Source organism: Nelumbo lutea, chromosome 2, assembly GCF_056320005.1.
Source record: "Nelumbo lutea isolate HS-2025 chromosome 2, American lotus-T2T, whole genome shotgun sequence".
Classification (NCBI taxonomy): domain Eukaryota; kingdom Viridiplantae; phylum Streptophyta; class Magnoliopsida; order Proteales; family Nelumbonaceae; genus Nelumbo; species Nelumbo lutea.
This window is the reverse complement of record NC_142685.1, coordinates 41,737,539-41,763,184: the sequence shown is the minus strand read 5'-3', so window position 1 is coordinate 41,763,184 and position 25,646 is coordinate 41,737,539. Positions and strand designations below refer to the sequence as shown.

The 25,646-nt window shown below is 38.0% G+C and overlaps 2 protein-coding genes and 1 long non-coding RNA gene across 11 annotated transcripts in view; 2 read left to right on the top strand and 1 right to left on the bottom strand.

The window, feature by feature from the left end:
* The first annotated feature begins 833 nt into the window (after positions 1–833).
* On the top strand, positions 834–6,314 carry LOC148870116 (ankyrin repeat-containing protein At5g02620-like). 2 transcript variants are annotated; one of them, XM_088972142.1, is made up of 4 exons: positions 834–1,098; positions 1,582–2,115; positions 2,202–2,611; positions 5,286–6,314. In XM_088972142.1, exons 2-4 carry the CDS (start codon positions 1,785–1,787, stop codon positions 6,147–6,149), a joined length of 1,605 nt encoding a protein of 534 aa, XP_088828268.1. In that variant the 5' UTR covers positions 834–1,098; positions 1,582–1,784; the 3' UTR covers positions 6,150–6,314. The 2 variants fall into 2 exon arrangements, with proteins under 2 accessions (XP_088828268.1, XP_088828266.1); XM_088972140.1 differs by having other exon boundaries at positions 870–1,098; positions 1,174–2,115.
* A 4,401-nt stretch (positions 6,315–10,715) lies between these two features.
* On the top strand, positions 10,716–16,621 carry LOC148870115 (uncharacterized). The gene is made up of 4 exons (XR_016106919.1): positions 10,716–12,132; positions 12,228–12,357; positions 12,628–12,695; positions 16,053–16,621. It is a non-coding gene; the product is annotated as an uncharacterized LOC148870115 (long non-coding RNA).
* A 1,331-nt stretch (positions 16,622–17,952) lies between these two features.
* Positions 17,953–25,646, bottom strand: part of LOC148870113 (uncharacterized) — a 74,163-nt gene continuing 66,469 nt past the window's right edge. For 2 of the 8 annotated variants that reach the window (XM_088972508.1, XM_088972515.1), the window contains exons 12-18: positions 20,111–20,218; positions 19,882–20,012; positions 19,644–19,710; positions 19,468–19,535; positions 19,253–19,349; positions 18,836–18,906; positions 17,953–18,712 (exon numbers count right to left, since the gene is read on the bottom strand). In XM_088972508.1, coding sequence (XP_088828634.1) covers positions 18,337–18,712; positions 18,836–18,906; positions 19,253–19,349; positions 19,468–19,535; positions 19,644–19,710; positions 19,882–20,012; positions 20,111–20,218 — 918 coding nt within the window. In that variant the 3' untranslated portion in view covers positions 17,953–18,336. Of the gene's footprint in view, positions 18,770–18,835; positions 18,907–19,252; positions 19,350–19,467; positions 19,536–19,643; positions 19,711–19,881; positions 20,013–20,110; positions 20,219–25,646 lie in introns of all 8 variants that reach the window. The other 6 variants (XM_088972509.1, XM_088972516.1, XM_088972513.1 and 3 more) reach the window with 5 other exon arrangements.

Here is a 25,646-nt window from a genome sequence, read left to right as displayed (position 1 = left end):
ATTGTTTGATTTAGTTGATTATTAAAAAATTGGGATTTCACGTTAAATTTGATGAATCATTTTCCTCAATGATTGACTGATATATACCCTATATAATGCCTATCATCAACATATATATGAGAAAGGGTGATAAAGTCATCTTATCAAACAATATAATGTTGCTCATTGTCTAGATAGTAAAAATGTATTTTTTCTTTTGTAAAAAACAAGTCTTGAAATCATAGACATTGTTTCTTGAAATCTATCCCAAAAAACGACCACACTTCCAAACACCATCTAATGCCGACCGCCCCGACCCTTTTTATTAAATCGGGCCCACGTATGCATCTTGGCCCCACGTTTGTCCCTGGGTCAACGGCATCCCCTTCACAAACACACCCATCCCCCACTTAAAGATCCTCTGAACTCTAAAAAAGTCGTCATTGATGGAAGAAGGAAAGGCATTTGGTGATGTCTGTCACGTTAGATATTGCTGGTGGGGTCACTACCAACCAACCGCCAGTAACTGTGACTCTGTGACTGTGAGTGAGCCCATCATCCGGATTAGCTGATGAGTGTGATTAAATTAATTTCCAACAGATCGATCAGATGGTCATCTCGAGCTGGGCCCTGAACGGCTGAACCTGAACCCTTCTTTCCAGACTGAGGCGCAATTGCTGGTGGATTGATGATCAGGTGTCTCAGAATAGTTAATCAGTACGCTTGTGGGCCAAGGGGCACTAAAATTAGAACTGTATCTACCTATCGCCTCATTTCAATTTTCTATTATTGTTATTGTTATTAATTGGATATCATCGACTGTATTTTATTGCTTGGAAGAGAAACGGCCTGTTGCTGTAAAATAGCCAACCATTCATCCCTGGTTTTGTTTTTCTTTTTAGTTTTTTACTGTTTTTTCTTTTCGTTTTCCTTTTTTCTTTATTTCTTATCTCTCAGGCTCAGCCAATGTCGTCGTCACCGGCTTTGCAAAAGGTTCTCCTTTATTGCATCTTTAAGAGCTCCGAGTATGGTTTACATTCACAACCAATATATAAACATCTTCATACATGTCTGTTTCATGCCTCGCTCTTCTCCTCAGCCCTGTTAAGTGAATGACAGGTAGAAAGTTGGATTTTCTTTTTTATTCTTTGAGTTGTATTTGGCTTTGGTTTGACGATCCCATTTTTTCTCTAGGACCTCCTGTTCTTATAAATCGTTTGTTCAGCTTTTAATGGGCATTGGCTAAGGACGGCAGAAGAAGGAGCTCTGTTCTTCAAAAGAACGGGTGCTATGATTGATTTTGTTATTTGCCTTCTTTCTTTTATTTTTCGCTATGTTCTATTTTTTTTTTCTTTTGATTTTTAATGGGTAGGACAAAAGCCAAATACCCATCTTCCTTTTTATGTTTATAGAATGGATGCTGGCATTTCAGTTTGGGAGCCATAGCTCTTTTTCAATGTAGTTGTGTCTTTTTTTTTGGTTGTGCTTGTATGATAATGATAATGGTGTGGTAATGATGATGGAGTTGGTGAAGATAATTGGAAGAAACCCAAGTGGGAATTTATTCCAAACAGTTAATATCCTGGGTGTTACTCTGAACAGGGCGTTGATTTGGGATGCAAGAGATGTCCGAATAAGACGATAAATATAGGAAACAGAATAAAACCAGAGGTTTCTCATGAGGTCACTTTTTAGTTGCTCCAGATTAGTAAAGAGTTCCTATTGATCTGGGACTACCCAGGAAGAATAGATTTTGGCTTATATATCAAGTTAGCAAAAGGAAGAGCTTTTCTGCAACTGGACACATGGAGTCTTCTAGCCAGACAACTGCTCGACGGAAGAAGATGACAAAGCAATTGACAGGGAAACGCAATGACACCCCGCTACACACTGCTACAAGAGGGGGACGACTAGAAGTGGCTAAAGAAATACTCTCTGGGGCCAAAGATGAAGAGTTGAAGGAATTATTGATAAAGCAGAATCAATCAGGAGAAACAGCCCTGTATGTTGCTGCCGAATATGGTTTTGTTGATGTAGTTGAGGAGATAATCAAATACTATGATATTGTATCTGCCAGCATCAAAGCAAAGAATGGCTATGATGCCTTCCACATTGCTGCCAGACAAGGGGACTTGGGTATGCCTCTAAATAACTCTCTGTTTCTACTTCTTGTATCGATTTCTGTCATTGGGTGTTAAACATGCTACTTCAACATGTTGCAGAGGTATTGAAGGTGCTGCTGAAGACCCTTCCAGAGTTATCTATGACAGTGGATCTATCAAATACTACAGCATTGCATACGGCCGCAGCACAAGGCCACATTGATGTGGTAAATTTCCTGTTAGAGCAGGGAAGCAGCTTGGCCACGATAGCTAGAAGCAATGGGAAAACAGCCCTGCATTCTGCAGCAAGAAATGGGCACTTGGAAGTTGTGAAGGCCATTCTAAGCAAAGAACCATTTGTGGTGACACGGAATGATAAGAAGGGGCAGACGGCACTCCACATGGCAGTGAAGGGACAGAAACTTGAGGTGGCGGAGGTGCTTATCAATTCAAATACGTCTTTGATCAACATGGTTGATACTAAAGGCAATACAGCATTACATACAGCAACCCGGAAGGGTCGAGATAAGGTGGATTACTTTCTCTTCATCTTCTTCTGTAGTTAAGCAAGAAGTAATTCCTTTTTGTATAAGATGAGAGACTATTGCTTGTTTGGAAGGTGATCCAATGATGGGTGCTTTCTAGATTTTGGAACAAGAAATAGAATAAAGAAAAGATGACAACAGTTTCTCAACAAAGAAAAAGATTCTAATAATAATGTGGATATTACAAAAGGTGGAGACCTGATTCAACAAGTCCGGATCTGCTGACCACAACACATTGCTGGCCCGTTCACCCAGCCACATATAAGGAAGATATTCTCAATGCGCGGCCTGGATGAGTGTGGCCAGCAGTGTGTTGTGGTCAGCAGATCCAAACTCTGTTTCAATCTATGCAACCTCTGAGGGTTGCATGAGGTTGAAATTCCTCTACCTGTAATTGAATTCTCTTCCAAATAATGCATGGATAAGGCCATTACTAGTGCTAGTCCTAGTTATCTTCAGTCTTGGAAGGAAAGGCCATTACTTGTAATATTCAGTTTGTTTTATTCTTACAACCATCCTTTAGTCAACTAGTGCATAAATTATCTGTAATGCTTCAAACTGCAAAATTTTCTTATCCATGTCACTGTCTTTTGCTTGGCTCTATGCTAGAGCTTTTACCCCGGTTGGAATCATGTTGTGCCAGTAATGAGATTGAGTGTTGACCATTCGAGAAGCTTCTACAATGACTATTATGATTGAGCTTATTGCAAGGAACATATAACAAATCTTGGTTAGTTCAATTAGAATTGCATTTATGTTCTAGGCCTATAATTCTGATCCTTGTGCAGATGAATCATGTCCATGGCATCATAAATAATTAAATAGAAAAGTGAATAGTTTTGTATTTAACATTGTTTCAAAAGGTAGGCATCTGTATTATGCTTTTTGACAATGATTAACATGAAGTATTTCCATATAAAAGAAGGGAATTCTCTTTTTTCTTACAATCTTTATCAAACTTACCAAGTCAATATTGGTTCTCTTGAGGCGTGTTATAACCAAGAAAATAAATTAGTTTTCTAATTAGTTGAACCCCTCATCTAGCTTATAACTTTCCACTCCAAGCCCAGCATGGATAGGCTATTATGCTTTTCAGAAAAAGATACATGTAACACTCTCTTATAAAGCTAAGATTGCAAATGCGAATAACATCCAATGTTGGTCCTCATTATCTGGGATCTTGGGAGGGGTTGACTGGATATGGACCTAACCTTTGGATTTTTCTTTTTCACAAAGTGGCCACTATCAGAATCAAATTCACATTCTCACTCTTTTCAGCCAAAAGTTTTACCATATGGATTATTTATTACTGTCTTATTACTGATAAGAACATTATTATTTTCACATCCTGGTATGAGTCAATCCAAAGCCAAAACTACCCTGTCTCTTATCTAAAGTGTTAGCTTTCTTCCTGCTTCATTCCACAATGGTTAAATGTGGTTTTGATCTCCAGTCTCCTCTTCATTTAAATGAGTTGTGTTCCACAAATTGTCAACTTCTGTAACACACAACAAGGTTGATTATTATTTGCATCAGAAATAGTTAATGTTTTTTCACATGCTATAAGGTTAGAATGCTTCAATTTCTCGATCCATATACAGCTTCTATTATGAAAAGAAGGGGCAACAAATTTGTCCTGTAAATGGGTCTGAAATTTTTTTCTATGCCCGGCTCATGGGTGGGGCTAAAAGGTACTAATGTAACTTCAAGAAGATGGATGGTTACTATTATGAACTTACTAATATGGATCCTAGCTCTGAAGTCACTGCGACATTTTTCTGTTATCAGTGTTTATACATACATTTAGCAAGTCATGCCATTGTTAGTTGATTTTGAATTGAGTATGTATACACAGAACTCTTTTCCTTGGTTGAAGGCCCTCTCTTGCTCTAGTCCCTTTACTCACGCTGAGGGGGTGGCAACCAGGTTTTTGGTTAATGTGTTGGGGAGAGAAGATGTGCTGAAAATACAGGTCAGTGATGTTCAGATTAGCAAAGTTTACCAAGCAAGCTGGTATCTAAAATCGGACAACTTGTCTCAGAGAAGCCCCTATTAATACCTCTGTACAGGGTTTGAAAAAAAAAATCTTAATGCATAAAAGGAAACACACAAGGGAGGGAAGTATCTAGGCTGGGAAGAAGGTTTTCTTCCTGCTTTGCTCTTCTACATGTGAACATGTTCGTACAGTTAGAATTTTCCTAAGCCAGGGAAAAGCAACACAGACAAAAGAAAACTCAATCTAATGAACCGTAATTGTTCATCCTATTCAGCTCAGCTTTGTGGCAGAAACTGCATGTGCTTAATGATGATTTACTAGAAAAGAATCACAAATTTGATGGTTACAATATACCCATATGATCTGGTCAGTTTTAGGTATAACTAATTTCCTTGGTTGGTCTTGGATGGATATACTTGATAGGTCCTCCGTCTTATTTTCCTTGGTTGAGTAAGCGCCTAGAACTTCCACCATTCTGGCACCCTAACATGAGGCACAAAAGTTATATAATATTCAAACATGCCATTTTGAATGTGAAGCTCTTGTGTGTGTATGTTGAAGCCGTGATTTTTTAAGCTTGCACTAAATTAAAACATATTCCATCTTAGATGCTGAAAGAAGAGAATAGCTCATGACTAATGTTTACTCCTACTGTTTGTGCAGATTGTAAAGAAGCTTCTAGATCATAAGGGTATTGATACCAAAGTCATTAACAGGTCAGGTGAAACTGCCTTGGACATAGCTGAAAAGATCGCCAACTCTGAACTGGTCACCCTCCTCAAGGAGTATGGTGTCCTGAGTGCAAAGGCCATCAAACCAGAGACAACGAACCCAGCACGAGAACTGAAGCAAACAGTGAGTGACCTGAAGCATGAGGTTCATGACCAGCTGGAGCACACCCGCCAGACAAGGAAGCGGGTGCAAGGGATTGCCAGGCGGCTGAACAAGATGCATGAAGATGGTCTCAACAATGCAATAAATTCCACAACAGTGGTTGCTGTTCTCATCGCTACAGTTGCTTTTGCTGCCATCTTTACTGTCCCCGGACAATATGTTGATGACCCTGAAAATATTCCCCCTGGTCTCTCCCTTGGGGAAGCAAATATTTCTCAAAGGACACCATTCATGATCTTCTTTCTCTTTGACTCTGTTGCGCTCTTCATATCTTTGGCTGTTGTAGTGGTGCAGACTTCAGTTGTAGTCATAGAGAGTAAAGCAAAGAAGCAAATGATGGCAATTATCAACAAGCTAATGTGGTTGGCGTGCGTCCTTGTCTCAGTTGCATTTTTGGCATTAACATTTATAGTGGTTGGAGAACATGAGAGATGGTTGGCAATTGGGGTGACAATCATAGGGACAACAATTCTGGCTACAACCTTGGGAACAATGTCCTTTTGGGTTGTGATGCACCGCATTAAGGCCTCAAACCAAAGGAACATTCGGAGGTCGTCGCTCGGCAGGTCACAGTCCTGGTCCATGTCTTTGCTGTCAGAAACAGACCATGATACTAAGATGTATGCAATTTGAGAACATGCTACGCCTACGCCATGTGTTTGTTTTTTTCCCCTTGCTTGGTGTATATATAATATTTCTCTTCTTCTTCTTCTTCTTTTTAATGTATATATATTCTTTTTGATAGTGACTTCGTTGTATATATTCCTTTGATTCCAAATGAACCAGTATCTGATTCCTGCTCTAGCATGCTAAGGATGAAACTTTAACCAGTTAATGGTCAAGAACATGATGAGTTCTTTATTCTTACAATGAACACTACACCAAAACCCCCACTTATTAATAATCTACTATTACTGGTGCCTTAAAGACTCATTTTCCATACACTACCAAAAGAAAAAAAAAATATTAATGCCATTGCCACTTTTGGGGGTATGCATGATGCATCCTTCTTTCACATGCACCATTAATGTACAGGTGGAATTAGAAATTTAGAATGCAACCCCCCGTGCAGACAAATCCTTCTCTGCCACCCTAAGCCTAAGAAGGCTAGGACAAGATCCAGCGGCAGCCAGCTGCTTTGGGTGTTCATAGGGGAAGGCTCCTACCTGGTTAGGAATCGAAAGGATTTAAGCTTTAGATGTGAAAATCAATAGGTGGTCGACCATGGTAGGAACCAATCAAGTATGCCCAGAAGAGGGTTGGTGAAGGGAATATTCGGTTGGAAGGGGAGATAAGGAAGGGAAAATAGTAGGAAAGAGGGCTTATCGTAATTGAGGACTATTTATTTTAAAAAATTAGAAAAAAAAAAGAAAATAGAATGAAAATTTTTCTGAACAGTACCCTCAACTTTTGGGGTTGTGTCAAGTCGGTCCCCGAACTTTAAAATGTGTCTTTACTGTACCCTAAACTTTCAAATTGTCTAATAGATCCCTACCATTAGTTAACTGTCAGTTAACACCGCCATGTGGCATCATGTATGCATTAAATAATTTCAAAATGGAAAAAATACCCTTTATGATATTTTTCTGACTATTTTACCCATTCCGTATGAGTGTTAAAAGAAGGAAAGGGGAAAAAGGGTTATGAAACCGAATAGATGATCGTCCAATTACAGTTGGTCTTTGAACGAGGGAGGTTGAATAGGGGAGTGGGAGCTTCAACAATTGATTGGTGTCTGATTTTATAACCCTTCTTCAAAATTCAGTAAAAGGAAAGCTGTTTCCTTTTTTTCTAGTAAAAGGAAACAACTTCTATTCCATGTCTTGATCCTATTCTTTATTTTTATTTCGACCATTTTTTTTCTCTCTTTACTAGAGCTAATCAAAACATATTAATTGTTTTGGAAAAATGTGAAAATGTAACAATAGATATCTTTATATGCTGAGTGTCAAAAATGAAATTAGCAAGGGGCAAATCATTAAGTTACCAAATATTTTTGGGTAAATTACATATAAATACCCTATACTTTGGGGGTAATGTTAGATAGGTACCTTGAACTTTTAATTGCAACACTTGAGTATTCTGAACTCTCAAAAATAGACATTTGGGTCCATCTATTAGTATTCTGTCAGTTAAACATTATATAATGTCAAAAATACCCTTATATATTTTTTAGATCATTCTATGAAGTAAAATATTCACCAAAAAATGCCATCGTGGAAAAATTTGAATCCATTATTTGATGTTCATGTGAGAATGTCGTGGGGAGACGAGAAGAATAGTTTTGACATTATGTAATGTTTAACTGACGCTAATGGATTAGAGTTCAAGATATTCAAGTGTTGCAATTGAAAGTACAGGATACCTATATATTAATACCCCAAAGTACATGTACCAATTTGTAATTTACCCAATTTTTTTTTTTTTATTTAAGAAGTAAAATTATAGTCTTGTACTGGGGTTTTTCTACAATTAATCCACAAGATGGTCTAGTCACAGTACATGGAAGACTTGAATTGGACTTGACTGCATTAGATTAAAGCATAACCATAAAATCTTAAACCAATCAACTGTCTACACTTGTCTTCCTAACTCTCTCTCTCTCCAATCATCATCCAGTCACAGAGTCCCAAGTTCACAGAGTCACCGTTCTAACACCGTTCACAGAGTCGCTGATGAACCTTCTCACGTCAGTAGAGCACCCGAAGTACTTTTTTGGGTTAAGATGCCTACTGATAATCCTGCAAGACTAGGAGGGAGAGATATTGCAGGAGTGAAAAGGGGTGGGGATGGTGGTGGAGAATGGAGTGGTTGAGAAGGATTGAGATATCACATAACCTTCTTATGTGATCTACTACTGTAATCTTAAAATCTCTCTCCCTTTCTCTAGTTGTGAAGCTTATGGGAATCTGAGGTCTGTGATTGAGAAGGATTGAGCATACTTCAAAGTGGGGGGAATAGATGGTGCCAAATCAGAAAAACAAAAACAAAAAAAATAAAATAAAGAAAATGACGATTAGGGATTTTCAGTGGATTGGGGACTAGGGAATATTGAATGCTTCCAAGGAAGTTCAGAAACTTGTGGTAAATTATTCCATTGGGCCACCCTTGATCCTTAAATTTCTTTTCATCTTAAACCGTGTGGTTCATCTGTCCCAACTTCTCCTTATTTGCTTCCATCCAACTATGCATTAATATATAGCTATCTAAATTTAGAAGTTGAATGTGAAAACCTAACAATATATTCATGCAAGAACCAAATATTTTTCTTTTATTGATTGTAAGGTCGACCGGTATTGGGTTACATCTATTTAAAGGTGGGTCCTGATCATCTTGGATATGATTCAGGAACCTTTCTATGGTATACAGACTTTACCCCAAGGTTATGGTTCTTAATAACTTTCCCTCAACTTACTTCCTACGTCTTTTTATCAAATCCAACATCATAGTAAAAAAAAAAAATCGCTCCTACCTACAAAATGAACAAGCCTTCTTTTTGTTCTTTTTCTCCTCTACAATGCTGACATTAAAGAAGCGCGAGCTTTCATAGCTGGACTCCAAATGGTGAAGATCTCTCTCATATTCACATCGAAGGAGATGCTCAAAATATAAAAGATATCCTGTTGGATGCCTCTGGAGATGTTTCTTGACGTTTTCACACAATTATTGCTGATTGCAAGAATCTTTGCAAGAATTTCATTATATTTTAATCTCCTTATCTCTGATACAAGCAATACAAGCAATAGAGTTGTCCATGTAATTGCAAAAGTTGATTGTCCTTTTGGGTTTCCATGTTTTCTTTCTTTGTTCGTTCTTGTCTAATAAAATTATTTAGGGTGAGCTTCATTTAACTTGATATGAAAGAACAAAATCCCTTCTTTATCAACGTTGAAGGGTATTCGAGGTAGGGGTGCTCAACCGAACCGTGGGTTTTTTTTTTTTTTTTAACTAAACCGACTTGATCAATTTTTTAAAATTTTAAATCGAAACCGAACCGATGTAATCGGTTAACCGCGAATCGATTTTTCGATTTTTTTTGCACTCAAAATTAAGAAGAAATTTGACGCCTGTGTTCTTGTGAAATACTCTACAGACGACCCATTCATCCTGCAAACACAGAGAGAACAACCAGAGTTTTTCTTATATATATTCTTCTTAGAAGTGGGCAGACGGCCAGAGAGAGAGAGGGCATGTAGAATATCATGCGACAGAAAAAGAAAGATGATGAACTTTTGAATTAGGATAAAAGGGGGGAAAAGAAAAAGGAGAAAGGAACCTACCTTTGCAGATTTAGGGAGGTTATAATAAGAGAATTTTCCTTCCAATCTGTATTCATGCATGACCGTTGGTTTTATCCCCCTTGGGCGCTCTCCCTCTGTATAAAACAAGGGTCTTCTTCATCCCAACAAGACAAACTTTACCCCTCTAAATCTCTTTATCCTTTCCAGTAGCCTTCTAGTACCCAGGTTTAGTTGCTATATTGGTTCTCATGCTCGTTGGGTACTTCCTATCTCTAGCAAAGAAGTATCATTCCTTCTCTCCCATCTTCACCTTCTCTATACAATAATCAAATCATATAAACTAATAAAAACAAAAAAATAAGGAAATCCTGTAACAGAAGAATCAAATGAAGCACCGAAAAGGTTATAATAATCAAATCATTAAAGAGCCTTGAAGACCTGCTTACACGCTATTGGATTAAAGAGCCTTGAAAAGGCCACCGAACAGAGTGACAAACACGTGCCAGGTAAGGTTTAATGGCTTATTCGATTTTAAAACATAAAATATAAATATATACAGGTTCGGTTCGGTTAACGGTCGATTTTTGTATGAGATTAACCGAAACCGAACTGAATTTTTCGATTTTTTTAAGAATATCAAACCGATTGATTCAGTTAACTAATTTTTCGGTTCAATTGCAGTCGATTCGGTTTTTGGTTTTTTTGCTCACCCCTAATTCGAGCACCATCATCCAGGTTTGGGGTTCGTGGTTTGAGAATTGGCTACACCAATGTAAACTGTAAAGGAATAGAGATATTATTGGCTTATTTTCTAAATTTACATTTGAAATATTATTTGCCCAAGTAGTAAAGAACATGTCATCCGACTTTAAATTGTGGCATTGAGAGATCCATCCAGCTGTAACCCACCAACACCATATTATTCTATTTCTGTAACTCGGTCAGAGACTGCCGGCATAAAAAACTCACAATATTGAAAGGGAGGAGAGAAAGAGAGAAGCATTCCATCTCAGAGCTCTAGGTTGGCAAATATGCACCACTGCTTCCTCTAACTAGATATTTTGAGTTATCTAGTTAGGAGGAGATGACAATTCCATAGACTTCTTTACAGTTTGAAGTTCCCACTGAAAAAGCGTCCACCCACGAGGAAGTATAAAGCACATTAAGTAGGCAACCAACTCATCGATTCCAGCAACGTGATGCTTCAAGGAGATGAAGCTATGGCACCGGCACCACAGATTGAAACATAGTAACAACGGGACGATGACGTAAATCAGTATTATTATGGGTTAGAAAACCCATAATACCAGTTCAAAATTCAACCTCTATCTCTCAGTGTGCAAGCCAGATGTTAATCCTCTGCTTCGTGTAGGACATGACATGTGCAATTAGTGCATGCAAGCGGCTGAACGTAACAGGGAGTATCTCTAACTCAATCGTTTCTTTCATAGTTAGATAGTTCTTTAAGTTAAATATCAGCGATTGTTATATTGTTTCTTCATTCTCTCGTAACTTTCTAAATAGGTAGTTAGCTTTTAGTCAATTTGAAACTGAAAGAGTAATTACTTAATATTCATTTATAGTGGTGTGGGTTTTTTGTCTTATTAGGTTTATTACGGCCTGGTGTTTATTTTAGCTATAGTAATTACTGTCGTCTTCCTCCTTTCCCTCTTCTACAACTTTTTTCCTTTTCTCTTCGCACTTAGCTTTAGATCTTCCTTTTCCTTCTCTCACCCTTTTCTCTCTTCCTCAGTGATGGATAATATCAACGCTTTAAATGAAGCTTTCCAACAAATGTTTGTATGAGTTTTGGAACCTTGATTCTAACAGCTTACTCTTGGATCCCTTTCATAGGGGTCACTTTCGTCTCAACTTTAGATATCTAGAGGACTATGATAGAATCCGTAACAATGGTCCTTGGACTTCGAACGACCATTGGATTCTTATGCAGCAGTAGGTTCCTGGTCGCCCTCAATATGATTGGAACTTAGAACAAATTGAGGTCTGGGTTCATATCCATGATCCTCCTTTTGAGACCCTCCCCTCTCTCTTCGAACGTATAGGTCCTATTAGATTCATCTCTGTTAACCAAAACTTCATCAGAGTGAAGGTTACCCTCTCTGTAATGCAACCTCTGAGAACCAGTTGTTTTGTCAGTATTACCAACTGGATAACTTATCGGTATGAAGACCTGCCTTGGACCTGTTACATCTGCGGCAAGATAGGCCATCTGTTCCGATGCTGTTCCCAGCCTTTACCTCAAACAGGGGGTAGATCGTTTGACCAATACTTACGCCATCGTTCAATGAACAATCCAAGTCAGTGGCTTCGAGCTGAGCTAGCTATGAGGCGTTCCTAGAAAAGACCTTCGTTCGGTGAGTTTGTTCATCTTCCGGTTCAAGCACCACCGCCCCCTTCTAATCTTAACAATGAAGTAAATCCCACTCATGTCGTCCCAATTCAACCTCAGGATCCTATTCACACTCCTGTTACCTCGATTCCTTCAATCTAACGTCGTTGGTATCAGTGGAAGAGCGTTCCATCCCTATTGACTGTCAACTTCCAAAGCACTTGTCAGGGAGTCAGAAGATAATGATTCGGTAAGCTTTTTATTCCCTATTATTTCTATGTTCCTTTCCTTTCTTTACTACGGGTGGAGGTAGCTGGCCCTTATCAGCCCCACCCGGCTCAAAGTTTTAAATTGGAACTTCGCCAGACGTCCCAACGTCCCAAGGCAGTTCACGGACTCGGGGATTTTGTCCATCGGTTTAACCCAGATTTTCTCTTCTTCTGTGAGACAAAAATCCCTAACAATAAAGTCTATAGTATCTCAAATTTTTTACGTTATCCTAATTATCACATTGTTACAGGGCGAACAGGAGGACTAGCAGTTTTCGAGATCGGGGTTTTCTGTTTCTGTAATTAACTGGACAGATAAGTATGTGTTTCTTAACATTAATACTACCTCTGCTTCCTGGATGTTAGGATTTATTTATGGTCTCTCAATTAAGCACCATAGAAATAATTTTTGGAGGAATCTAAATACTTGGATCCAATCGTTATCTATGCCTTTATTATTAATAGGAGATTTTAATGAGGCTGCCTATTGTAATGTTGTTGATTACTTGTTCTCTAGTGTTAATTCAAGTTTAACCTCTACTGAATAGAGAAAGTTTATTTATGACTTCAATCTTTTGGAATTAAATATTCAAGGAGGAGGAATTTCTTGGTCCACTAAAAGGAGTAAAGGCTTCATTATTCGAACCTTAGATAGAGCAGTAATGTCTCCAGAATTATTTGAATTATTCCCAAATGCTGCTCTTTCCCTAGGCAAAAAAATGGAGTTCTGATCATCACCCTCTATTATTAAACTTGGATACACCCACTCAGAATTTGCCTAAACCCTTTAGGTTCTTTGAAATGTGCCTCTCAGATCAATCCTGCCACCAGCTTATTGAAGAATCTTGGAAAACCAATAATAATGGTTATGCAACCTTTAAGCTTTCCAAAAAATTAGATGCCTTGAAGAAAGATTTAATTCATTGGAAGAAAAACATATTTATGGAGGAAATTGGAGGATTAAATTTTAAATGCGGAACAAATGAACTCCTACCAAAATCTGAAAGAGCTTTATCTAGAGTATGAGAAAACAAATTGCCAATTGGAAAGCTATTGGAGACAAAATTCAAGACAAACTTGGCTGCAGTTAGGGGATAGAAATACCAACTTTTTTCAGAAAAGTACTCTTTTTAGAAAAAATATAAATTTTATTGAGGGTATAAAAAATGGTCAGAAGATTTGGCAAACTTTGCATGCAGACATTACAAATACCTTCCTAGATTACTTCAAATCCCTCTATACTTCTCAACATCCAAATGAATTGGAAGAGCTTTCCCAGGTTATTTCCCCTGTCATTACTGACCAAGAAAATTTAATGCTCCTTCACCCTTCATCTCCTAAAGAAGTTAAATCAGCCCTTTTTTCAATAGGAAACCTCAAATCCCCAGGTCCTAATGGGATGCCTGCCCTGGTGTTTAAACAATTATGGGAGTTTATGGGACCGGGTATAATTTCAGTAGTTTAGGAGTTCTTTCAAAATAAGAAACTCGTTAAGAGACTGAATCACACATTCGTCTGTCTCATCCCTAAAAAGGTCGATTGTACAAAAGTACAAGACTACAGACCCATCAGTCTTTGTAACATAATTTATAAAGTGATAGCTAAGCTGATAACTAATCGGCTTTGCTCCATCCTGGATAAGTGTATAGCTCCCAACCAAGTTGCTTTTGTCCCAGGGTGTCAAATGTCAGATGACTCTATCTTAACTCAGGAAATGTTTCTTTTTCTGAAACACAAAAAAAGAGGAACAGGTTATCTAGCTATCAAACTAGATACGTCCAAAGCCTATGATAGATTAGAATGGAATTTTCTCCTCAAAGTTATGTCTCTTCTAGGCTTCTCTGACTCTTTTTGTGATCTCATCAATTAATGTATTTCCACCGTTTCCTATTCCTTACTTGTAAATGGTACTTCTGAGGGTCATTTTTATCCTTCCCGAGGCCTTCGTTAAGGAGATCCTCTCTCTCCTTACCTGTTTATTTTAGCCATGGAAGCTCTTTCGAGACTTCTGTATAACAAGATGGGAAAATCCAAGGATTCCCCATTACTTCCTCAACACCCAAAATTTCCCATCTCTTTTTTGCTGATGATGTGATGCTCTTTCTAAGAGCCCACAGGGATGAATTTGATAATCTCGGGCAACTACTGGAAACATTTCAGGATGCCTCTGGTCAAGTCATCAATTTTGAAAAATCTAGAATCTATTGCAGTAAAAATATTCATCCTAGACTTCAACACATGACCAGTAGGCAAATAAAAATTAGGCCCTTGAATCGACACTCTAAGTATCTAGGTCTCCCTCTTTTTTGGTTTAAAAATAAACATGCCAACCTGAGTTGTATTCTAGAAAATCTTCAAGCTAAATTAAGCAGATGGAAAGCTTCCGCCATCAGCCAAGCAGGGAAGGCAGTCCTTATTCAATCAGTCCTACAGTCAGTCCCTCTTCATGCGATGTCTTTAATTAAGTTTCCCCAAAAAACCATTGATAGTATTGAAAAGACCATCCGAAGCTTCTAGTGGGGTGTCTCAAATACTAATAAACATCCCTATAGATGGTGTTCCTGGAATACCCTCTCTTTACCTAAATCTCATGGAGGACTTGGCTTTAAAATACTCAAAATAGTTAATCAAAGTTTACTGAGAAAAGTGGCATGGAGATTTCTTAATGAAAAAAATAAATTATGGACACAAATTTGGAAAACAAAATATCTCAAAAATACTGTGTCTTTCCCCTACTCTTTCCCTTCTTCAGGTTCCATTTATTGGAAAGCTATTGGTCCCCAATTAATCGATTTAGCCTCTGAATGTGGACAATTGGTAAATGAAAACTCCTCTTTCCCACTCTCTGAGTCCTTGGATTCAATCTGAGAGTCAATTCTTTTGGATCTCTCAGCCTTTACCCCGCCACCTCAGCAATGCAAATATCACAAATCTTATATAAGCAGGGAACTGGAACACTGATCTTATTCAGTCTTCTTTTTCTATAACTGAAGCCTCCAGAATCCTCAAAGCCCACATCTACCCTTCCCTTAATACTTTATCTTGGATTTGGGTCCACCATAATTCTGAAAGGTATTCAGTCAAAGCCAACTATTAAAAAGAATTGCAAGCATCCTTGCCAAATGTCAATCCAGATTTGAAATTGTGTCTTGCAAATGTGTAGAAGTTATCTGTGCCCCCCCAGTTTCAAATGTTCTTAGGACGTGTATTAAATAATTTTATCCCAGTAAAAGAACTGTTAAGCCTCGAAGAATCTCAGAAAATTTGTGTATTTTGTAAAATTGAGGAGGAATCTTTATCTCACTTATTCCTTCACTACCAATTTTCCCAAACAGTTTTTATTCACAAATCCTTGGAATCTCCATTTTCATAATATGCTCCAAAACTCTTGAGCGTCGGACATTAAAAGATTGCATAATCTAATAAATGACCATGTTCTTTTTTTGCAAATTCTCAGCTGGCTTGCTATTGCTTGGTACTTTATTTGGCATGCTAGAAATGAACAACTATTCCAAAATAATTCTATTGCTCCTTCCTCAATTGCTAAAACTGTGAATCAACTTTTTCATCTTTCTATAAATTTTAATGATGATTCTCGAGCTTTTTTTAAATCCTCCTTTGAATAATCATTTAACTCTCTGCTTGTCTCAACTAATAGATTATTTTATATTTACAGATGCAGGAAGGATTTCGAGCTCTCTATATACATTTGGAATCATTATCGTCTCCAGAAATTTACCTTGTTTAAAAATCATTGGAGGTCGCACTTCTTTAGTTAATTCAGTTCTTCAAGCTGAGCTATTTGCTGTTTTGCAGGCATTAAAAGAACTTCAAAGCTGGAGATTTGAGGAAGTTTGTATATGTTCTGACTCTCAACAACTGATAAGCTCCTTGAAAGATCGGAAAGAATACCCTTGGTCATGCCACTGGCTTTTTTTTGAAATCAGAATTGTTATTAAGGAGCCTGAACTCAGTAAAGTTTTTGTATATAAATAGGAAGTTTAACTTATTAGCCCATGAGGTATCCCAAATGGCCAAAACTCACTTGTCTCCTTTTTTTTTTTTTTTTTTGTTAGTTGTAATTATTTACAAGGGATACCCAGGGTTGAAGACTGTATTTTCCTCTCCTTTTGCTAATATATCTTTTACCTTTAAAAAAAAAATAAAACAGTGTGGCATTGACATAGATGCGCTGCGATTATGCCAGATTGCCAGCGAAACTCGATGTTGTTTCTTTTTTGATAAGTCAGATGTTTGTTTCTGCATTCCTTTTTACCTGTCTCGATCAGGTAGGTACACATTACGAGTATATTGAGTAAGCAATTGAAAGCTTTTTTTGACACCTATTCCTTAAAATACCCCTGACCTACCTTGAAAAAGATTAAAATCAATTTTTGATACAGGTATCATTGTGCTTACAATGCTGTGCCTATTAGATTGGGACTCCCTTTTTATTACCTATCTTTTATCCTCTGTGGAATTTTAGTAAAGAGTGAGTTCTATGCAACTCTTAGTCTTGCAGATTAGGTGGGCCCTGAATGAAGGAGAGGATGGGATTTTGTGAGTAAACCTGTTCATGAGCTGAGCTTTGAGCTAGCCTATAAACATTTATACAACTTCCCAGGCCTGGTCCATTCAAATCTTAGAAAAAGCTAAGCCGGAGCCTAGCCCATAAACAGAACAGGTTTATTTGTGAGAAGGGAATAAGAGCTCGGAACTCCTATTCACATACTCTTCCCACAATCCTACCCATATGCTACTATAACCCCGGATCAGAAACATCTCCCTTGTGGGCAGCGATGTATCAATGTGCCCAGAATGCCGATGGCCCAGTCGTAGAGACGGTGTCTTTGACGTCATTGTGGAAACTGTCTTTTGATGAGATTTTGGTTTGGGGGAGTATAGTCTTGCACCCTTGTGCTGAAAGATCAAAATGGACTGAGAGTGGTGGACAACATGAAAGAGTACTTTTGTATATTGTCATTGATGTGGAGATGTTTCCTATGTGTAGCTGCAGTGTCATGTGCATAGCGTATTCATAGCATTTGCAAACGGCAATCTGATTCCATTACGCAGCTATTCCCATTTGGAACAAAATGTCGACACAACCAGCAAAGGTTCAGCTAGTACAGGCTGTATTTTCAATCTCTAATCCGCTATATTACAAAAAACCATTTAACAGAGCTGACCAGATTACTCGGTATTCGTTTTCTATATTATTTTAATATTTTCAATTTTTTATGATGACATCACAGGTTGATTCATTGACCCAGATGATCAAATCGTTCTCATTAACCCAGAGGAAAAGTGGTTCAACCTCTGGGCCGTGTTTTAAAACACTGAGGGCCTTAAAGATGCTATTTTGGCTGATGGGAACACTGGCTCGGGAGTTGGGACTCGGGACCCTTCTCTAATACGACTAGTTGCTTGCAACTCAACCGATAATGAAAGATCAAAATGGACTCAATCTAGTGTTCTAGACAATTCGGGCATGCTGAAATTATTAATTATTCAAATGTCGTGACACGGAGCAAGAGCAAGATAGCAAGATTGGCAACCTTAATGCAAAAACCCAGTTTGCAGAATTTGCAGTGATTGTAATAACATTGACTGCCCTCCAGCTGGACCTGGAGAGAGAGATGTTTACATCCAAAAGCTAATGTATTCAAAACAAGGAGATTACATTGCTTCAAGCAATCCATGTGATCATGTTACATCATCACATGTTTGCAAATTTGTATAAGATTCAATGTTATATGATCATCTAGATTCACATTAAAAATAAATAAACCCATCCAAAATGCATCCTCTTCAGCTGGCGTACCCAGACATCAACAGTTGCATACAACTTGCATCTTCTCTACTTGATACACACATACAACTCATGTCTTCTGTATACAAATGTTCTCCCTGGTAATTATATACCACAAGGGTGCTCATAGCAGCAAAGTAGATCCAATCTATTTGTTTGTTACTGAAGCACCTGTTCTCAACTCCTCAATATCATCAAACTCCCACTCACTAATCTCCTCATTTGAGTAACCCTTACTTATCTTCCCAAACTCTGACTCCAACTTTTCCAGTTGTGCTTTAGGGTCCAATGACTGTTCTGCCTTAGCTGACGGTGATTCCAGTGAATCATCATTCTTAGGTAACATTGTCGCAATGGTCTTTGTGGGAGGAGGAGATGAACTCTTCTGTTGTACATTGTCAGATAGTGTCTCTGTATTTGGTGTTGGAGTCTCCATATCCAGTGTTGGTCTCTCAATGGATTGAAATTCTTCTTTTATTTGTTCAATAGCCTCAAATAGTTCTTTCGCCCTTGGTTCATCTTTCCTGTATGATTAGGGACCTTCTTTCATTTTCAAGAGATCAGGTACACCTAAAACCCATCTGAGAACTATATTCATATGCCCATTCACAACAAAAGCAAGCAGCAACAGAATACCATAATCTTACCTTGAAACTTTCCCCTTTTTACGATAAAAGTACTCTTTCATGTTGTCCACCACACTCAAGGCAGTTATGATCTGAGAAAAATGAGAAGAGATAGTATCAACAAAAGTGATAATGGAAAGTCAATGTGTCCTTAAAAATAATCCATTGTTCTGAATCATCTGATAACATGACTCATGATCAAAACGACAATATTCATTTAAAATAACAAGCAAATATAAAGATTTGATTGCTATAAAACTAAAAAAAAAAACTCTTTAAAGAACAATGAAGATTCAACTAAATTCAAACTTTCCATCTGAATCATAAATTTTAATCAATTTTGAAACTGAGCTGAAAATAAAGAAACACAAGAAAGTAAGCAGACTCAGAGAGGAAAAGGACAAACAGTAAAATATAAGAACTCAAGTAGATTCATACCTTTGCTTCAGAATCCAGATATTCTTCCTCAAGATTATTTCTTGAGTTTAATGCTTTCGAATCATCAGTATCTACACCAGAAACCATCTCTTGCCTGCTTTGTGAAATAAAGAAAGCAATAAAAGGTTTCTTCTGGGGGTATTAGTAAAATACTTAATTGTAGTCCAGTAGAAGTGACAAGTGACAACCTCTTCAGTTCAAGAAAACTGCTTTACCTGTCATCTAGATTTTTCAAGTTTTCTGCAAATTTCCTGATATGGATGATAGAAGGACCCAATGCTCTCTGTGCAAGTGATACAAGTTGGGAAAGAATATCATCTATATCATTCAGTGGTAAGTGGGTAGGATAATATTTTTTCAATACATACTGATTTGTTGATTGAACCAATACCTTATAAGCAGAAAGATGATGGATAACCAAGTCCACAAAATCTTGCTCGTGTTTCTCCAGCTCATCACTTGAACATATATGAAAAATAGAAAGTAAGAAAATGGATATTCCATCTGATGATACAATGCTAATCAGAATATGAACACATAAATCTCAGAAAGATGTCAGGCATTCACCCCCTTCAAGAGGAAAATGTTTGCATAAGATTTCATATGCCAAATAACATAGACATGCATACCTTGCCTGTTTTTCCTTCTGCTCTGTGTATGAGGTCTGGAGAACCCACATATCTTGAAGGAAATTGACCCACATATTGACAACATCTGCTTCTACTCTACATGAATAAATGGATCTTGACAGATCCTCTTCCTATTATTTAAATAAATGTTAGGCAAGCAGATATAATCACATTGAATGATGAAAAGAAGATACCAAAGTACAATATATTAATTCCAAACAAATCAGACCTTTGTTTGCAGGTGTGCAACAATCTGATTGCTTGCCTCTTCAAAGTGCTCCCTTTCTTCTCTGGTATTTTGAAGGCGTGCACGAGAAGCTACCAAAGATAAGTTAACCTACAATAAACGCCCCAATAAAAAAGTATTATTCTTTCCATAGCTATCAAGGCTATTCCAAGGCAACAAGGCATTTTCTGGGTGTACCTTTATACTATGCCATATTTGAATACTTAGACACCCTTCTTGGGCAAGGAAGGGCAAAGTTTGCACCTTACCATATGTGTTTGTGTGTATATATTATTATGCTATCCATTACATATTTGCTTCAATTCTTGGTGCTGTCGCTTAACTTTTTCGAATCAATTCAATATGTTGTAATACTCATTACTTGGATTAACTATGTTATTGACTTGTTGCTTTACTTTTTGGTTTGAATTCTTGATATATGAAAATCCATGATTATAAACATGCCTTGATACCTTTCTGAATGGAATTCATGACATAGCAGTCTGAATCTCTCTCATAATTCAGATCATTAATTCCCCATCTTTACCCACCACATTCAACCTAGGACTTTTCTCCTTTTTGTCATCAGTTTGGTACTACTAGAACAAAACCCATAGGTATCAAAGAAAGAAAAAAGAGAAATATATCTGGCTACAACCACAATTGACCAAATCAAACTTTTTATCGAATCAATTCTTCTAATTTCAACTACAAGGACTCTACACAGATTCAAGACGAAAATAGAAAACTGAGTCATAGTTGTCAAGGCCTCATCTAAGCACCAATCTAGGCAACAAGATAACCTTGTTTGAGTGCCACATCCGAACATCACAGCTTATATTAAAAAAAGAGCCTGTCTAGGTGACAAAAATCACTAGGTGGGTGCTTTATTTCAAGATTACTAAGGATATTACTATTTGTGATGATACCTATCATATATTACATATATTGTTTATGATTTATTTGAATCTTTTAACATTACAATACAAAAGATCCAATGCTTTAAGAAAAGGAAAAAAAAACAAAGAATAGAAAGCTAAAGAATTTTTCCTCTCTCTCACACACACACTAAATGGAAAAAGGCTCTGCCCATTAATCTTTTCCTTTCAATTATTCTCTAAAAAATTTAGTATAAAATAATATCCTTCTTTAGTTGATAATAATTTTTTAACATGTAGTTACTGTATCAAATGCTTACTATGCCATAGTGTTATGTTTTAATGTTGAAGTTAACTTATTTAAGATGCTATTGTTTTTAGATACAATGGTTTTCTATGATTTGAGAGGAAAATTAATATTATTAGCAATGAGCATTGCTATTTTTTTAATTCATATGCATAATGATTAATATGTAAAATTAGGCAATTAACCTATGATCAAAGTTTTGGTTCTCCACTGTCACCCAAAATCACCTATACACTTTTAAGAACCATGAAACTAACACAAAACAACTATTAAATAATTTAGAACCAAGGCAAAGCTATAGTATATGGGTAACTCATAGGGACACTAAACTAAAGTCCAACTCTTAAAACAACCTTAATGCAAGCCCTTTTTTTTAGTTTTTTTTTTTTTTCAACAATAGGTCAGGGGGTAGGTCTTTGGAATATCCACACCCTGAAATGGGTCAAAAGGCCAAAAGGCCTGTATTTCATGTTTCAGACACCCATGGATACGATATGGTAACGACCAATACGGGGAATATCATATTGAAATTTTGAACCTTGTTCAATTGCAGTCACCTGTTGAGGTACCATCCCTCATCCCTCAATTTAAGATCCAAATTCCTCTTCCCTTTGAGAGGATAATTTATGTGGAGAAAGTGGTTTAAAGGTGTGGTAGGTGCCTCTGGGCGAAGCACTCCCAAAATTCCTGGGTGTGCATAGAGCTCCGAAAATGTGCATATTAGAAGCATTGAAACCTGTGAGGCGTATGCCTCTTATATAAAGGTGCACGAGGCATGTACATTTTAATGCTGCATACTCAAAGTGTACGCCTCACATGCCTCATTTTAAAATAAAACACTCCAAATTACCGTATTATTTCTAACTTGTAATTAAATTGGTGGACATGGAAATGTTGTGGTCCATGCCATATGCTATCATAAATTTACAAAGGGGGAAATAACCCTCCATTCGACTTTTTTGCAACGAGAAGAAAAACCCAAACCAGGGCTTGAGTTGCTCAGATGCTGCAAGCCTGCACCTGCCTCCAACTTTTTTTTTTTTGATCGGTAACAGTGAAATTTTATTAATGATAAAAACAAGATTACAACGGGATGAAGCTAAAAGGTCTTAACTCCAGTTACCCAAGAACTTTCTGATCTTGTAGTGATTACAAAACAGCCCAGAATAATGTCTCTATTTACCCTTTGCCTAGCTAGACCATCAGCCAATGCATTTGCACTTCTCTTTATCCAATTACATTGAATTTCCATGTCCCTGGTTAACCATTTGTATTTCCACTTTTCATTGCTGTATTTCCACATCATAGCACTGTCCTCTGTTAGCCATTTCACCACCATTGCAGAACCACCTTCTATAACCACCTTTTTGATCTTCATTTCCTTGACCCTTTGAATTCCTTCAATAGCTCCAAGAATCTCAGCCCTCAATGAATCTCCCACCCCAATCGGCCTAGAGTACATGGCTAACACGTTCCCTGTTCCATCCCTTATCACACCTCCAATTCCCGAAGGCCCTGGGTTGCCTATGCTGCTACCATCAAAATTCAGTTTGGTGAATCCAATAGGTGGAGGACTCCAGCAAGCTTTTAATAACTTTCTACATAGGCCTGAATCTGCAATCTCCTTCCGATTCCTTAACAACTCATCAACTGAAAACACTTTGAACAGCTCCAGTGTTCTCAACCATTGTGACATTCTAATGTGAATGCTCTCTATAATTTCTTCCATACCTCTCTCTTTACTTGAGAAGATCCTTGAGTTCCTCTCCCCCCACACTGTCCAACATACTGCAGCTCTACCACACCTCCACATGATTTTAGCCCTTTTAGTTGGCCAATTAGGCATCCAAACAAAGAAGTAAACCATACCCAAATAGCTTTAACAAACCGACAAGAAATTAGCAAATGATATTCAGACTCACCGTCAGACTTACAGAGAACACACCAATGAGGAGACAAACAGCTGTTGGGTCTTTTCCTTTGGAGTAGATCCCCTACATTAACTCTTCCTAGGAAGGCTTCCCAACAAAAACTCCCAATCTTAGGAGGTATAGGTCAACACCACACTTCTTTAACAGGAAAAGAAAAGCCAGCGGGATGAGAGGGTAATAGTGCTTTGAAAAAGGAGGCACAAGTATAAGAGCCCGAGGGAGTGAGTGTCCAGATTCTGCAATCTGCTTTAGATGGATCAATAAAGACCCCTTCAAGGATAGAAAGTAAGGCTATGGTACAGGCAATCTCTGTGTCCCTAACACCTCTTCTCAAGCTTAGGTTCCAACCAAACCTAGAGGTGAATTAGGAGCAATAAAGGAAGAAATTGGTTCATTCTTGAGAGAGGACAAAGCAAAAAGGCTTGGAAATTGATCTTTTAGAGGGAAGTCCCCAACCCAGACTTGTTCCCAGAATTTGATAAGGGTACCAGAATGCAAGTCATACCTGATCCATGGAGAGAATAAAGGCAAGATCGCTTGAATGGCTCTCCAAGGGGAAGCTCTTGTGGCCCTTGCTAGAATTCTTGAATCCCAACCATTATCTGCCAGTCCATGTATACTTCCCACTACCTTAACTCACAACCTATCTTTCTCCAATGAGAATCTCCATAACCATTTTCCTAATAGTGCCAGGTTCCTAGTCCTAATATTACCAATACCCAACCCCCCCTCCACTTTAGCTCTACAAACCACCTCCCATTTGACCCTATGGTCCCTCTTCTCCTCCCTCATCTCCCGCAAAAATCCCTCATTAGCTTTTCCAACCTACTAGCCACCTTCACCCGTATCCTAAAAACTGACAAAAAATATACAGGAAGGTTAGCCAATGTAGACCTAATTAGGGTGATTCTCCCTCCAAGGGACAAATAATTTCTTTTCCAGTTGGCCAACCTCTTTTCAAATCTCTCCACAACAGGGGCCTAGAAATCATCTCTCTGAGGATTATCTCCCAAAGGTAGGCCCAGGTAGTTTAACGGCCAATTAGACACTGCACATCCCAAAATATCTGCAAACTCCCCCATCTCCCCTTCCCCCATATTGACTCCAACTATACAACTCTTTTCAAAATTCACCCTAAGATTTGACATCTGTTCAAAGAGCTGTATAGAGTCAAATTTTTAATCCAATTGACATCCCCACCTTCGCAAAAACATAATCGTATCATCTGCAAATTGTAGATGTGTAAGTGGTACATTATCCCTTCCAACTCTCCACCCTCTTATAAGCTCCCTGGAGTCTGCTTTAGATATCAAACCCCCCAGCACTTCAGCTACCAATGTGAACAAAAGGGGGGATAGAGGATCTCCTTGTTTGATCCCCCTCAAAGTTGGGAAATAGTTGACCACTGTCCCATTCACCAAGATAGAATAGTGACAATCCTTGATGCATTCCATCACCCAATTGCACCAGATATCTCCAAACCCAAAATTCATCATCACCTCCAATAGAAAGGACCAATCAACCATATCATAAGCCTTTTCTAGATCTAGTTTGCAGACCACTCCTCTTCTTCTGGATCTCTTGTAATCCTCTAAACTCTCATTTGCTACCAGTATTTGATCTGTTATTTGTCTCCCCTTCACAAAAGCTACTTGATTATTCGAGATGATAGATGGTAGCACCTTTCTGATTCTAATTGACAGCACCTTCGTGATGATCTTATAAAGGTTGTTAAGTAGACTAATCGGCATGTAGTCCTTTGGGTGGCTTGCCTCACTTTTCTTGGGAACTAAAGCAATGAATGTGGAGTTTAGTCCCGGGTTAATCACTCCTCTGGTATGGAATTCATCAAATACCAACAGTATGTCCTCCTTTAAGATCTCCCAGCAATCCTAATAGAAAGCCATCGTAAAACCATCTGGGCCCGGTGCCTTTGATCTATCCATCGAAAATACTGCCTCTTTTATTTCTTCCAACTCAAATTTCTTCTCCAACTAATCCCTCTCTTCTCTCTTCAGTGTTGGCCAATCCAAGCCCTTCGACCATACCCTATTATTCAGTGGCCTTCTATATATGCTCCTAAAATGATCTGCAAATGCTCCCGTTATTTCTCTCTAGCTTGTGATGTTGTTCCCTTCAATTTCCAATCTAGTAATAGAATTCTTCTTCCTTCTGCCACAAGCCAAGGCATGAAAGAATTTAGTGTTCCTGTCCCCCTCTGTTAACCACTTGCATCCTGACTTCTACCTCCAACTTATTTCCTCCTGAAGCATATAATCTTCTAATTGTTTCCTCAAGCTCCACCTATGCTCCTTGTCCTCTTCAGTTAGGCCTTCCCTCCCTTCTTTATTGTCCAGGTCCACAATTTGTGTGATCGCATTCTGTTTCCTTTCCTCCAATCTCCCAAATTCTAGTAGATTCCA